Source organism: Etheostoma cragini, chromosome 10 (assembly GCF_013103735.1).
Source record: "Etheostoma cragini isolate CJK2018 chromosome 10, CSU_Ecrag_1.0, whole genome shotgun sequence".
NCBI lineage: Eukaryota > Metazoa > Chordata > Actinopteri > Perciformes > Percidae > Etheostoma > Etheostoma cragini.
The window spans coordinates 14,852,848-14,869,390 of NC_048416.1; the positions used below are offsets into that span (position 1 = coordinate 14,852,848).

The following is a 16,543-nucleotide window of genomic DNA, read 5'->3' on the forward strand; positions in this document are numbered from 1 at the left end:
CACATAGTTTTCCTTAAAACAAGACACAAGACAGCCATGATAATATCAGCATGCAAACATCTTCACAATAACAATGTCAACATGGTGATGCTAAGCAGGTAATGTTAACCCTGTTTACATTTAGTGTGTGGGCATGCTAACATTTGCTTATTAGCACCAAACACAACGTACAGCTGAGGCTGATGGGAATGTTGTTAGTTTTGCTGGTATTTAGTCATAAACAAAAGCATTGGACACATTTATACACAATGGTGGCCTTAGATAAAATATCAGGGGGGGAATTATTAAGATGAATTTTCTGGGCACCATGTAGTTGTAACAAATCTCATCTCAATCCAATAGTTGTTGGGATTATTTCATCTGGACCTAAGTGGTTGACTGATCAACAGATCTGTGGGTGGAAAGTATTTTAGATCCTTCCCTTTAGATTATTTTTCAAGAAACTGAAATAATCCAGAATCAGTCAGCCAACACTTTGGTATCTTTAATCTAGACTGACCTGTGACCTGTTTACAGCCCCTTTGGTTGCCATTACGTGGTTGGTTCCCTGCTGCTCAGTCAGCTGGAAGCCTTTTTCAAACCTCTGGGTTCACACCAACGATCTTCACTACCACAGCCACTCCAGCCAAGTGGAACAACCTGACCTCAGTGCCAGAATTATTATTCCTGCTCCATCACCCTGAAGCAGTAAAACTCATTTCTCAAACTCCTCCTCCTACACCACTGCTGTGGTGGAATGCCAAGTAAGCCAGATGTGAATCCACAGTGAAACCAACTTGCTGTGTTACCAGCTCCATGCATCATCACAAAGCCAAAAATGGAGAGTGATGAGAACCTGATTTTAGACCTAAATGCATTTACAACATTATTTGATGATGATCGTATTGTAAAAAATTAAATACCAATTTGAGAGGACCACACAGAAGATAACATTTTTACGATGATTCATATTTTACATGTTCCAATACTGATAAAATTACAGAAAAATAGTCCAAAATTACGATTCTGTTGGTCTCAGCTATACAGAGCTTTAATGTGTCTCTCAGTTGATTATTTTGGCGTTTTGGCAACTTGATGTAGGTTGTTAAAAAGGAACTTGGTTACTCTCACTGCTGCAGCACACAGCGGTTTTCAGTGAAATATCTCAAAAGAATCAGATATTTTCCTTAAGAGTTGGTGGGGATACAAAGAGAGCTAAAAGAGAGCAAATATTGGACGTACAATCACTAGGTAATCAGAAACATTACTCCAAAGAAATGCTTATGTTGCTCCAGCTTGGTTGAATGTGTAAATTAGCAACTGTTTGCTATTGTGTTTGTCATAACCACTTAAAGGGCAACTGCATTTTTTTTTCAACCCTATTTTTTATGCTTTTGTGTCCTTGTGACTGATGGGAACAACAGCCTTTGAAATTTGTCCAGTATTAAGTGACGTCGCTGCAGTCGGCAGTGGCAAAACAAGCTACAATGTAAGTTAGTGGAGCAATTATCCAGCTTGTATGTACCTTCACAAAAGTGTTTGTTCTGCCACTGACGGGCTCGGATTAATTTTCTAAGTGTATGACAACATTATGGAAAGGATCATTTTAGAGATAGACGTTTAACAACGCTTAGAGACCTTTCTGTTTAACCAGAAACAGCTCTGAAGTTGCAAATACTAATCCCACAGACTCCATATAAAAAAGAAATACTTTTTTTGGCCAGGTTAGCTCAGTTGGCCGAGAAGGTGCACACATAGAGGTGAACTCCTTTACACAGCGGCCACGGGCTCGACTCCGACCTGCGGCCCTTTGCTAAATGTCCTTCTCCCTTTCTCTCCCCCTTCATGTCATCACCTGTCCTGTGGAAATAAATGCCTAAAATAACCCAAAAGTAATCTTAAAAAAAAAAGGAGTTGTGATGGTTGGGAAAAGTGGATAGACAACCCAAAACGGCTATTCATAGTTTTATGTTTCTGTCAACTTTAAATTAAGTGACTTTTACGATGCTAAAATGACTGTTTATTTACACGGAGTGTGGTGGGTTTAGCAAATGTAACTTTGCAGATGTTTTAATGTTAAACAAAGGATCTTACTCTTTAACAGAAAGGTCGACCTTCTTAGAAGTCCTTTCCATAATGTTGCCAGACACTTAGAATATTTATCTTAGTCTGTCAGTGGCAAAACAATCACTTTTGTGAAGGCAGGTTGAAAAAACGGTAGTTACTCTTTAAAAGGTGATGATAATGTGTCAGTGTTGTGTTCAATTATAGTTTTCACTGCCTCTAAGTGGCTAAAAAACAAACCAATAATTTCTCAATTTGACCTGGCTGAGCCTTGTTCTCTTTGAGAAAAACACATTTTTTGTCTCCATCTTAACTTCCAAAAGAAACTGTAAAACATACTATATTTAACTCCTGATAAGTTCACATAAAAAATGATGCAGCTGGGAAAAAGTAGAAAACATACACTTCATGCCTTTTAATACGTTGCTTCAAAGTCTTGCCTATGAGTTTGTGAGACGGTTATTCTAGTTTTATTTTTTCAAAATTTGGGATACAGGTTTTAGTTTGTAATTAGTTTTTATTCATAAAGATAGTTTAATGCATGTTGCAGCATATGTATTAATCCATGCGTTCCTAAGCAACAAGAATGAACAAGGATGTGGCAAACTTTTTCAGGATCTGAGAGTGACAAATGTATATATAGAAGAATTAGCTATTGTCTCGTACAACAAACAGATTTATGGTTCTGTAGTTTTTTTGTGGCACACAAAGGCTCTGTCATACTCTAACTTCTGCTCTGTGGAGTTTCTTCTGTGACCCAGTTGGTGTAGTGGGAAGGAATTATTATGCCTGGATGAACTTTTGGGTCTGTGGAGACTTGTTGAGTGGGTGTTTGGGTGGTGTTAGTGTCACAGAACTATAATCAACTAAGGTGTATGTGAAGACATCAAGACAGTTAAAAAAAATAATGCAAACCATATAGTTGGTTGTTATTATGTTTAATGCACCCAACACTAAATCACAATGATGCAAACACAAGAGGATTACTTGTTTAGACATACATACATACACAAATTCGTGTTAAAACATGAACAAAACAAAAACATTTACTCACATATACACATTTATACAATTATAAACTGTGACAAGCATTACAACATGTTCAAAAATACATCAAATAATAACCAACTGACAATGATTTAATAGTTAATTATTAAAGTTGCAAATATGGCTCTAGACATCTGTTTAGTGTACATGTGAGTGACTGTGTAAAAGTCACAAATGCATTGATTTTTATGTGGAAAGCTTCCACCCATTTAGATATGGGACTCACAAGAGCAAATTAAATACAGTAGAAATATCAATATGAGTAAATATCTACAACCCGTTGGAAGTTAATTCTAATTCAGAATCTACTCTCAACTGTATAATGCAACTCAAGTTTAGAAAATAAGTACTTTCTAAATTCACTAGAGCGGCATGCTGAATTCTACGCAGAAGGCCAAGCAAATGTGCAAGTAACTCAAATACAATTAAGTCTTGTTTACCACCTTTAAATACAGAGAACTTTACAGAGATACGGCTACTTCCTGTTTGTGTCTTCCATGAAAATGTTCACAGTCAATCTGCTCAGCAATAAATTATGTATCCCTGACAGAACTGCAGGAATGAAGCAGCTATTCACTCGTTGAAGTGACCAGAGCTCCTTCCTTATTTAGGAAGAACAGCAAGTCAGACGTTGGAGAGTAAAGACCCGTATAGATTCTAACTTCAATGTCTAAGTCGTGGGAGAGGGTAGTGTATGATGAGGTGGAAGAATATTTAGTTCTGCACGAGCTGTATGAGCTTCAGTCTTGATTCAGCGCAGTCCACTACACAAACACCTGCCTCACTTAACTTTGCGATTACATCAAACGAGAAAGTGAAAATGGTAATTTCACCGTGTATGTTACTGGGGTATATGGCTGTGAACTTGGGTCAAGTCGTACCTTACAGGGAGAAACCAGGTGCGATGTTAAAGGCACCCTGTCAGAATCACCTCATATCTGGGGTCGAGGTCCTGGCCGTTCTATTGTGTTTGTCTTTTTGTTACAGTTTATTTACTGTGGATGCATGTTCCTTTGTAGGATGTTCTTGATTATTGCTAATAATTTTTAGGATTTCTGTGTATGTTATGTGTTTGTTTGTTTGTGTTTTCTTTTTCTATGGCATTAGCGACTACGTTGTTTTTTACTTTCCACATCCATAAATCAACTCAATAAATCCATAAGTGTGATTAGAAACTAATGAGCTAAATAAGACTAATGAGGTAGGAAATTATTGTAAATAAGGAATTTGATGCAGGCACTTTTAATTTAGACAACATTGTTTTCATTTAAAGAGTTCCTTTTCACCTATGGTTTGAACTTGTGAGCCTAAGGTACAAAGTCTCAAATAACTGCTGCAAAATACGATCTTAGCTCTTTCCTAAGAAACACTTTGGGTTTTACGTTTATTAGTTTCTTGCCGACGTCTGCATGGTAAATATGTAGCTACACCCATTAGCTGATCAGCTTAGCTTAGCATAAACACTGGGAACGGGAAACAGCTAGCTTAGCTCTGCACAGAGGTTACTAAAGCACATAAATAAACATGTTCTTTGTTGACTCCATAAAAGGTGTAAAAATAACTCTGGACTATTTTTTGGCTGCGACCAGTTGCCAGGCAACCGGTAGGGACTGGGACAGAAAGCCATTGGTGAAACTATTCCTAAATGTCACACTAATTGCATTTACACATTTCAGTGTATCTTCCAAAATCAAGGCTCTCATAGGAAGTTGACTTTACCCATGTGTTATAAACATCACTGAATGTCTGAACAGAGCTGGGGAGCAGAGGTAAAAGGTCACCCCCTTCAGTTAGTTTAAACCGTAGCTCAGGGTCAGAGTAGACAGGGACGGTTAGGGTGTCTGCATGCTCTGCTGGAGCAGTGGAGTGACACTTTTGACAAGGCTGCTCAACTTGACTCAACACAAATTGCTAAAATTATGTTTATCTTTTTTTGAGTCAAATTATCATCAAACTCTCAACATACCTCGTGTATCATGTATGCAGCAGAGTTTCTTTTGTGGGGAATTTGCCATTTGAATTCCAGAGCTTGCCTCCCAACTACACATGTTCCACAAAAACAAGTTCCTACCCAAGGCTGTTTTGCAGAGGCGCCTTTTCTGCATCCAGGTCATAGCTGCGGCCAAGAGGATTGTGATTGGTTTAAAGAAATGCCAATAAACGTGGTAAACTGGGTTATCATTCCATCTAGTAACATGAAACAGTGAAGAATATACTGTATGTAGAATATGATAGCTACTAAAAAGTAACAAATTGGTTTATGATTAGCCTCAGAATAAGCTTTCAGCCCTTCCACTGTAGGATAATTGTGGATTTGCAGAGTAAAGCAAAACATAACATATTATTAGTGGAACAAAGAGTAGAGACCATAAATAGAACTGGAGTGTTGAGGCAACAAGAGAGAAAAAGTTGTCTCTCAGTGTTATGCAACACACCGGCGGGTTGGCCAGAGCATAAGAAGGCTGAGCAGGGTATGGTGACCCAGAGGGCTGACTGAGTTGGTCTGGCCTCGGTTCAACAGGCTCATTGTGATAATGAGCTTTAAAACAAACAGAAACACAATGGGTAACTTTACAGGCCTCAACAGTCCCAACCACAGCCAGTCCTGGAAGTAAAATTACAATACAACTTCTCCATTGACAATTTGAGCATGAGCCATAAAAAATTGTAACCATTGATGATAGACTTAAAACCAGCCACGACATGACTAAGCGAGTGTATGTCCTTGTATAGACGCCAAAAGTTCATGGGGCACCAACATTGTTTTGAGATGAATGTCTTTTATTCATGATGACTTGGATAAGTACTTCATTACCCACAATCCTGAACGATCCAACAATCCCACAGTGATGCCTCTGATTAGTTGAACTCATGTGACTGTTTGGTTAAACCCTAAACCCAGCAAAAGTCTGTTATAGTACATACTGTACATACATTCACTACGTAAAAAGGCTGGAACCTGACACCACAGTGGAGACAGGAGAGCAGAGCATCCGGCTGCAGCAGGTCAAAAGTTCAAGAGTTCATTGTTGCTTAATTACCCATGCACATTCTCAATAACTCTTGAACTCTTGAACTCTTTTAGCTCTGCTGGGCCCACTGAGCTGAGTGGTCTTGGTGTGGGGGAAGACTCTGGTGGCAGAGTTTTGGACATACCGGAGCCTGTCTAGGGTTTTGCTGGGGACCCCTGACAGGACTCCATTGCAGTAGTCCAAACGGGAGGTTATGAAAGCATGAATGAGGGTTTCTGGAGATGAGATGAAAAAAGGCTAATTTGGTGATGGATTTGATGTATGGAAAGAGAGGGTGCAACTCAGAGGATGGGCAGATGGCGCACCCATCAACATCCCCGACGATTACAGATTACAGAGTTTCCCTTCGGGGATCAATAATAAAGTATTTCTGAGAGCCATAGCTAAGAGCTCTGTTTTATTGCTGTTCGGTTTGAGGTTGTTTGACATCCTTGATATCATACAGATAGTTGACCTGGGAAAGGGGGGGCATGTTGAGTTGAATGTTTGGTGCTGACACAGGGCTGTGTATCATCAGGGAAGGAGTAGAAACTGAGACCATGTTGCCGGATAATTTGAACAAAGGGAAGCATGTAGATGTTGAAGAGCTTTGGTCCAAGCACAGAGCCTTGAGGCTCGCCTTGTTTGACCGGAGCTGGATCAGAGCAGGAGTTGCTAATGGTGATAAATTGCTTCCTGAGTGAGAAGCAAAACTGAAACCAGGAGAGAGCTGTGCCAGTGATACCAAGGTGATGGGATAGGAGGTTGAGGAGAATGGTGTGGGAGATTGTGTCAAAGGCTGCGGAGAGGTTGAGGAGAATGAGTATGCTGATGTGTCCAGAGTCAGCAGTTGGACATATTCTGACGGACTTGGACGGCCACTGCTTTTTCCAAGATTTTACTTGAAATGGAAGGTTGGAGATTGGTTGGTAGTTTGCAGCCTAAGGATCCGAACCTGGCTTCTTGAGGATAGGGGTGGATGAGGCAGTTTTTAAGTAGGTGGGTACTACGTCAGATCCCAAAGGGCAGCTGATGACATCCACCATGATGAGACACAGGACAGGCAGACATGCTTTGACATGGACATTGGATCCACGGAGCAGGTGGAAGCCTTTGTTGTTGTGAGCAGCTTGGTCACTAGATGTTTGTCCAAAGGCGTGAAGGAGGAGAGGTAGCACTGAGGCAGATGAGCAGGGTAGGTAGCAATGTCCAGTGGTTGATTAGAATTAGAAGTGGATGGGGCACACACCAAGAGCTGCTGATGGATAAGATCCACCTTGGTCTGAAAGAAATCTGTCATGGTTTTGTATTTCGTTCTGTTTCTTGTTTTATTGTGGTAGTCTGTTTTTCTGTCTTCCCTTTTTTAGTTTTACTTCCTGCCTTGTGTGTCCTGCGTTTGTGATTGTCTACCCCACAGTGATATGTTTCACCTGTTGCTGATCCACATGTCACTTGTCTCTTTTATCACAACGTTACCTCTTGTATTTAGTCTCTGTGTTGTCTTTGGACTATTGTACTGTTTAGGGTGTTCGGGGTGAGTTGTATTTGTGATGTCGCAACAAAAAAGTTTAGAAGTAAACAGTATATTCACATTCACTCCCTATTGCTAAGAAATAGATTGTGAAAATAAGGTTTTGAAGGCTTTTAACCACCAACATAGGGATACTATTCATTTGTTTTAATAGACAAAAATTGTAGTTACAGTGCAGTCGAAGTAGAAGTCCTATGGAACAGAGATATACATGGGATATCTGCTGGAAAGAAAAAATCTATACAGTAACAATGAAATATAAACCATTTTTACAAGCAGGGTTGGCTGCTTTGCATGTTTGTTTTTCCGTTCATATTCTCTGATGTTGTATATTATTCTGAAATGGGCCATTTTGCCTTAGAATACTGTTGATAGGCTACATTAAGTACCATACATATTTAATGCTAATACTTAGGCAAACATAGGCTACTTTTACTTAAGCCATTTGCATGATTTTGATTTTGAGTCTTTTTTTACACTGCCCTGTATTGAAGATGACACTTATCTCAGCACAATGCCTATTAGTGATAATTGTCTCTGTTAAATTATATTATTTGATTTACCTTTTAATTATTTATTATGCGCAAATTATGTACAGTATGTTATAGTTGGTTGAGATTAAGCAAATTTTAACTACTGTTTTGTAGTTGATATTAACATTGCATACAATTTTAAAAGATCATATTTTTTATGTACAACCCTAATGGGACTTTCTTGAATAAATGTAGTGGAGCAAAAACATAATACTTCCCTCTGAATTGTAGTGGAATAGAATTAAGTAGCAATGAATAGAAATAGACTGCTCAGGTACAAGTACACGTACCTTGGATTTGTTGCCTACTTCATTGGTTACAGTGCATTTCTCTGCAGAAAAATCATTTTTTTGATATGTAAGCACCTGTCCTCTAGTTTTTGTAAATCCTTGGAAACAAATAGGTTTAATCTTGGCACACAGCCTGTCAAGAGGATCCTACTTTGTAACTGTAACTGCTCCCAAAGGATGGGTTAAATGCAGAGAATGACTTTGTGACAAAACGCATTTAAAAATCGCATAAAAGTCGTGAACAAATGAAGGCATCAATAATTATAATCCAATAATTGAACATACATTAATGGGCCATTCTGTATGAGCCCTTTTACTTTGGGTAGCGTACTTTAAGTATTTTTATGCTAATACTTTTCTAATGCCTTTTACTTGTTACAGAGACACCACAGATTTGGACATTGTGGTAGCCTTTACCACTTTTAAGAAAACGATCTGAATACTTCTTCCACCACAGGTCTTCTGTGGCTCTGGAGGAGCTTTGTCAAGTCTGACAAGTCTCACATGTCCCCTAAGATTATTAAAGTGCAATAATACATTGCTAAAGTACCCCTTTAATAGTTTAACAGCCAAAAACTCAGCCGCTCCATCAATATTCTTTGAGTGTACTTTGATCACATTCATTCACAATTTGTCAATTCATCAATTCAACAGTTAGAACTGATAATGTGACATGATCTTTATCCAACAGTTAGCCCTCACAATTCAAATGAAGAAGTTGGAAGATCAAAACAACAGAAAAAACACATCTTTCTTGGCAAACAACAAAAAAGTACTAATTTTAGAGGTAAACCGTATAGTCACGTTCACTCCACATTGTTAAGAAAAAGATTGTGAAAAAAGGTTTTTAATGCTTTTAACCACCAACATGAAGTTAGGTTCCATGTGGGCACCTGAGAGCAGTGTCACCAACCCAGTATCAAACCAAATGTCACATATGGTCACAATCTCCCCTCCCGGGTTATGTCACTGAATAAATGCCAGAAAGTTTTTTTGTAGATCATTTAGTGGCCTCAGGCCACTGCGGTTGTCAATGTGGAGGCATAAAAACGATACAGTAAGTATAGTTACATATCTTATATTTGTATCAAATTTTAGAATTTCACATTGATTTCGTTTTATAATGATCAATGTAGTTTATCAGAGCTGCAAAAAGGGCTTATGCAAAAAGCACCAGCTTACATAAAATCTACAGATATATCAAAATACACATGTACATTACATATTTGCTGAATTTTACAAAACTCTTTACACTTCTGAGTGCAATCCCACATAAGTGTAAGTTTTTTTCAAAACATGACATTTCCTTGTATAGTACTTGACATTAATACAATGTATAAAGACAAAAATAACAGCATATGGTATATAAATTCTATAATGTAACAATAAAAGCCACACTAACAAGTTGCTATATATGAGGCTGAAGGCACATAAGGGTTTGAAACAACCATGTGGAAAAGAATATCTAAGAAAAGCTGCTGTGTCGCATTTTGACCTCTATGAGTGTTGAAGTCAGTTTGAAATCCTCAATTTATAAAATCTGCTACCCAGACTCACTTTTAGTCATCATTTTAAAATCATCCCGCCTTTCTTTAATATCTTTGGCAGCAGCATAAAGTGTAAGTTATTCATTTGAATTATAACCTGAGTTTATGAAACACATTTATATTCAATATTAAAGAGGTACTATGCGGTTTTTGTATCTTAATTTACCTTAACTGATCGGAGTCATTGAAATGGTTTTATGAATTTTTTTCAAGTTGAATGGTGGTCATCTTGCTCCCCCCTTGCGCCTGTGAGCCAAAAAAGCCCCCCTTGCAACTTTCGGCCGGCAAACCTCTGCGTCACAACAGCTATGTGCTATGCCAACAGGCATAGTTCAAATGACTGTTCACAATTGGATAGTCCTTCAACCAATCAGAACAACAATCCGGGTGACATCGAAGCGACGGTTGCATCAGCGAGTTTGCTGCACTTCGTTGGCGTTTGCTGGCCGCTATGTTGAATGTAAACAAAAAGCTGCTTGGTCACTTCTCTATCGCGCACCGGGTAGATAAGCCAGTTTGTAATTGGTTCCCGCAAAACTGTGAACTAAAGTAGGAGAATTAACTGTGCAGGTTTCCAGACCGAGCTGCAGGGTGAAATCAAATGGCCAGCAGAGTGGACAGGGTTTACCCGGTCTAGCATAGCGCCCCTTTAAACAGGAACACGTGGTCCTTGTTCTGTACACCTATTACCATGCCTTTGCAAGTTTGTGGGAACTTGTTAAATATCACACAGTGAAATACTGAAATGGCTGTATTCTAAGTAACTAAGAACAATTATTCAAGTAATGTACTTAAGTACAAATTTGAGATATTTGTACTTAACATGAGTCTTTTCTTTTCATGCCACTTTCTACTTCTACTCCACTATATTTCAGGTGGAAATATTGTACTTTTTACTACATTAGTAAACTCCATACAGCTTAAGTTAATACTGTAGTCATTTTACAAATTAAGATTTTTGCACACTAAACACTGTGGTTTATAAAATATGTTTTAGGCCTAAAACTACAGCTGAAATGATTAAATCCTGAACTGCTTAGATCGTTTACAGTTTCTAAATTGTGAGGAATTTTCTGCATTAAGTAGGCCTATGTTCACTTTTATTACTTTAACCCTCATGAAGTGTTCGGGTCAAATTTGACCCGTTTTCAAAGTTGTTGTTTTTTTATATCCAAAATAAAGGAAGTTGAAATAAAGAGTGAAAAATGTTGGAAAAGGTGGCAAAATCAATGAAAAAAACAACAACAAAAAAATCATCTAAAAACTTTGTAAAAAGCAACAAAAACGTTGAGATAAAGGGCCGACAACACAAGGGTTAAGTAAATTTCCCTGATAATACTTTTACTTAATAAACATGTTCAATGGAAACTTTTACTTGTAACGGAGTATTTTTACAGTGCACTATTGGTACACTTTTACCTCTGGTCACGAAACACAACCAGAGATGGGAAGTTACGATATTTTTACTTAACTATTTAATTTCTGGAACTTTTTACTTTTACTCCTTACATTTTAACACAAATATAGGTACTTTCTTCTCCTTACATTTTCCAAAATGGCTCGTTACTTTAATTTTGTACAAAAGGTCGTCATTATTGAGAACAGAGCGGACATGCGCTTCACACAGCAAGTGGGTGCGCGCGCCACACGGAGAAGAAAGTGAGAGAAAAGAAAAAGAGACTAGCTGTCTGGAGGATAATCAGTTGAGACGGTGTGTGTTGTCTGTTTAAGAACTATAAGTTGCATAAATGATGTCAGTTCATGTAAGCCTTTTGTTGTATTGGTCTATAATTCTTGCACATTTAAAGTAAGTTAGCTAGTGATTCTGTTGTTTGTGTTAGCTGTCACCTACTAGCGAGGTTGCATGTTGCATCAAAAGAGAGAAGTTGTCCGTGTTTTAACACACACCTGGGCAAAGTTGGAAACCACAATCGGCTTTAAAGACAGTCCTAATCTAGTCCTCACTAACAAGTTTCAAATAATTTTAACTGGAGTTACCGTTGTTATGGTTCGTGTCATCAAAACCAAATTAAATCTAATTGGATGGGACTACATTGTACGCTGCACTTGATGCACCACTAAGACGACTCGAAAGATTTGGCGGCATTCATTTGCGCCAAATCATTGCGGTTTGATGGCGCTAACGTTAGCACATAGTGGTATGTATGCCGACATGATTGAAAATGAAGAAAACAGAGATCCCAGAGATTCGGCAGACAAGCAGCAAGAGAGATCTCTGAGAGAGATGTTTGAGATAGTAGGCATCAAGAATGACTCCTGGCCAATGTGCTGCATGACTCTAAATTATGGGAAACTTCTTCATTAATGTCTGTTTAGTAATTCATATTTAATATTTTCTTTACTTTCCAGAAGCCATCTTTGAACACAAACACATACATGTTGATTACTTTAAATGTTAAGGGGGAGATTAAAAAAGAGAAACTAGATCTGTGAATTCTCACAGAATCACAACTGAATTCATATCTAGCTGCTCAGTCAGAATCTGGAGTCCCAGTCTCTGTCTCAGTAATAGTAGTCCTGTTTGTGATGTTTTAGGCTTTTTGGCAGACATCCATTTAAAATGTAGCCAATGTAATATAAGGAGCCTTTTTCCATGTCCACTGGAGTTTTTCAGCTGGGACTACTTTTACTTTTATACTTTAGGTATATTTCCAAGCCTGTCCTTTGTTACTTTTACTTGAGTAAATAAGTTAAATCAGTACTTCTACTTTTACCAGAGTATTTTTTAAGTATCTGTACTTTTAATTGAGTACAGAAAGTGAGTACTCTTGCCATGCCTGCGCACAACTGTAAATTCTACTCTGCATTACTTTAATTTACCTTGTGCCCCTTACAGAAAGTTGAAGTTGAGTTTATCTGAGGTGTAAACGTCACAGGAAGTTGAGTCTGAAACGAGGGGGAGTGCAGAGGGAATGTACTGTCTATTGAGCTCAAACTTGGGCACAGGGTCTGAGGAGCAACAATCAGAGCCAAGTGTAGGAGCTGGATCGCCTCCCTGCTCACCTAGAGATTCAACCTGGAGAGAGAAGTAAAAAAAAAAACAGTGCAGCTGTGTAAGTTAATAAATATGTGTCAGTAACTTGGCATCTGTTGACGCACGCACGAGGCACTCACATGCACTAAAACGCATGCCTTGCCAAACCGGTTCTCAAAACAAAAAATGAACAGATAAGCTTGGATTGCAACATACACATGGAGTGTGACTTCATTATTTCCTCAGGATGCCATTACTCCACTATGTCTTTATATAGAATCTATGTATTTGCTGCCGTATTAATGTTCTGAATATTGCGTAAAACCATCCACAGCAGAACATTACTTAGCTCTGTCTGCTTCTCCAAATATGGGGCCATGCCAGCCGCCATCAAAGTTACTGTACAGAAACCTGTCTGGTCATGGGGGAAGATATTAACTTGAAAACTGAACTTAAAAGTGTGTAAGCTTTGTATAAAACCTACCGATGGCTCAAGGGGGGTAGTTGTATGTTCTCCAGAAACAAAGGAATTCATTGGCTGATAAGAGTTATCTGGAGCAGGTGCAGCAGAGTAACTTGGGCCTTCAGGTTGAATAGAATCCTGCAATTGGAAGGAGGTCTTTGAAGTAAACATACATATATTAGAAACAGTTGGTCTGAATGTAAGGAAGTACTTACATGGTAATAAACATCAGTTGCGGCTGCAGTCTGAGGAGCAGACTCGTCCATTTTGGAAGAGCTGTTATTACAACAGCAGCTTTTCACACAGCAACAGCAGAAAACCATCGCAAAGATAATCCCGCCGGTGATTGCAATATAAACATATGGTTGAAGGACAGGAGGAGGTTCTGTAACAGTAAAAGAATGGGGGGGGGGGGCTATGTTAATTTGAATCATCACTAAGAGTTTGTTCATACATTTTTCCAAAATAATGTGTGCTGTTGCTCACCTTCCTCTACCACCAACTCCACAGTCTGAACCAGGACACCTTGCTGGTCTCTGAACTCAAAGGTGCCAGAATCTGAGATATTTACAGGATTAATCTCTATGCCCTCAGGCATGATCCGAATCCTCCTATTGTCTGTGACCAAATTGCCTGCTTCCATCAATGTGTTCTTTTTATCTCCCCCTGACGTTGTAAAAGTCACAGTCCACGTGGCATCCCCCGGAGGAATATCAATGACGAACTGCGTTTTCACCTTTGTTGAATAGCGTCTGTCATTCACTGTGTGTGATAAAGAGTGTATTGTATCAAAACAGTTAATCAGATACAGTACATGCAATCTAACAGCTCACATGCTGCTTCTGTCTGTTTTTTTTTACATCACCTAATACTCGAATCCGTTCCCTAGTTAGCACTGTTTTGTCTTTTTTTCTGAAGTTGTAGTAGCCGCCATCTGCATAAGTGAGATACATAATCTCCCAGATTAAACCCCTCATCCGCCATCTGCTTCCTTTATTGGCCTGAGGGTCGGAGAGATTCCATAGGACTATCGGCAGGTCCTTACTGTGAAAGTGAAGGAACTCTATGTATTCAGTTTGTCCAGGAATAACAGTGCCATATGAGGTCCCGTATTTTTTATACGCCTCGTAAGCACAATCTGAAAAAGCACATAAAGCGAAAAACAAGGTGGATTTATTGCACACACAAGGTTTTCTGATAGAATAGCTCTTTTAAGTATACAGTATAGTGTAATAGTCTTACCCAAAATTTCCAGATTGATAATATCGTATGGCATAGCATTGGCAAATGAGACAGAAAACATTCCCTCATCTCTTTCTGTCAAATCTGTGAGTACAACTGAGCCAATGGAAATTTTGAGTCGTGGGTCCTTAGCCTGAATTGGAGAATAACACACATGTATTTATTTAGGACAGAGGGTAGATACTGTTCATTCAAAACCTGGTTTGTTGATTGTTGTCAAATTCAAGATCTTGCCATTCATGGATGCCATAGCGATATTGGTGATAATATAAATCATAGCGCCAAAAGCTGCTCACTTCATCCTTATCCATCACTAGCTTCCTGGATCCACCCTTCTTCGGAGTGAAGTACAACTGTCCATTAAAATGAGGTGGCGTATAAGTATATGGGAATCTCACAAATTGGCCATAGCATTCACTTCTTTGGTAAACCTCAGCAGATGAACCTTAAATCAGAAAGATACAAGTAAAGCAGAGGTATTAAGAATATGATATATATATATATATATATATATATATATAGATAGATAGATATTATGATAATGTATGTATAGAATGTAATACTAGCTGGAGATGTTAACAAAAATGTTAGCATGTTCCATTTGTTTCTGTGCCCACAAAATAATAATCAAGGCCCTATTAAATCCATATCTCCTGTCATGCCATAAAATAAGTAGAAATGATGCCATTGTTTTAACTGACACAACTTCAATACACCATGCTGGGGTATCACAGTATTTCAATTCTACTTTGTGTCAGATTAGTGACCACAAATCCTTTCACCTTTAAATCACCTTAAAATTCAAACATCCGACTTTACCTAATTATTGACTAAATACATACTGATAATGCACTATTTCTTCCCTGTGTTTAATTGTTAATGTATATTTCTTGTAAAATTGTACATTCTGTTGTATTGTTATACTGTATACTTGACTATATTTTTTTAAATATTTCTAATTGTCCTCTCTATTTTTTATATGTATGTTAAGTGGTTGTGTTGTACTTTGAGGGCTAACCAATTTCAAATTCCTTGTTTGTTTTTGCAAACTAGGCCAATAAAGCCGATTCTGGTAAGTGAATTAATAAAAAGTTCAAATGTATAAACCTATACAATTTAAATAAATAAAACATTTAAACTAATAAAGCGTAAGTGAGCTTTAGAATTTGTAAATGGTTGTTTTATTCAATTTTAATGGGGGTAAATAGCCGTGTATGAAAGATTAAAAAAAACTCTTAGTATTGGGGTCTAGTATATGAAGTATTCTGACTTATTATAAAAATGGTGGCTGTTGTTTCCTGTTTGATTTGTTCTCATGTCAAATGTTAATTCGCTACACCATGCTATAACATTACTGTACTCAAAGAACATCCTATGTTATAACACATTTCCCACTGCAGTTGTGAACTTGTCAGAGTTCACATAGTTGGCTTATTTTGTACAAGTTGTAGAGACAGCCCATTGATATGTGCAGTGGTGGAATGTAACTAAGTGCATTTATTCAAGTGCTGTACTTAAGTACACATTTAAAATGCTTGTACTTCACTTGAGTCTTTTCTTTCCATGGCACTTTTCTACTTCTACTCCACTACATTTCAAAAGGAAATGTTGTAATGAGTACTCCACTACATAAGTCTGACAGCTTAAGTTATTACTATAGTTATTGTAGGCTACAAATTAAGATTTCTGCACACTAAACACACTGTGGTTTAAAAAAATATATTTTATTATGAATAGAGCTACTCGACAATAAAGGCCTACAGCTCCATCCATCCATCCATCTTCGACCGCTTATCCGGTATCGGGTCGCGGGGGCAGCAGCTCCAGCAGGGGACCCCAAA

The 16,543-nt window shown here is 38.1% G+C and overlaps 1 protein-coding gene across 3 annotated transcripts in view; it reads right to left on the reverse strand.

The window, feature by feature from the left end:
- Positions 1–10,727: 10,727 nt before the first annotated feature.
- The window catches only part of LOC117951812, a 6,820-nt gene continuing 1,004 nt past the window's right edge, over positions 10,728–16,543 (reverse strand). For 2 of the 3 annotated variants that reach the window (XM_034883742.1, XM_034883743.1), the window contains 7 exons: positions 14,999–15,147; positions 14,703–14,835; positions 14,326–14,598; positions 13,947–14,222; positions 13,676–13,845; positions 13,482–13,598; positions 12,574–13,039 (listed from right to left, as the gene is read on the reverse strand). In XM_034883742.1, coding sequence (XP_034739633.1) covers positions 12,854–13,039; positions 13,482–13,598; positions 13,676–13,845; positions 13,947–14,222; positions 14,326–14,598; positions 14,703–14,835; positions 14,999–15,013 — 1,170 coding nt within the window. In that variant the 5' untranslated portion in view covers positions 15,014–15,147 and the 3' untranslated portion in view covers positions 12,574–12,853. Of the gene's footprint in view, positions 10,759–12,573; positions 13,040–13,481; positions 13,599–13,675; positions 13,846–13,946; positions 14,223–14,325; positions 14,599–14,702; positions 14,836–14,998; positions 15,148–16,543 lie in introns of those variants that run through there. The other variant, XM_034883741.1, reaches the window with a different exon arrangement.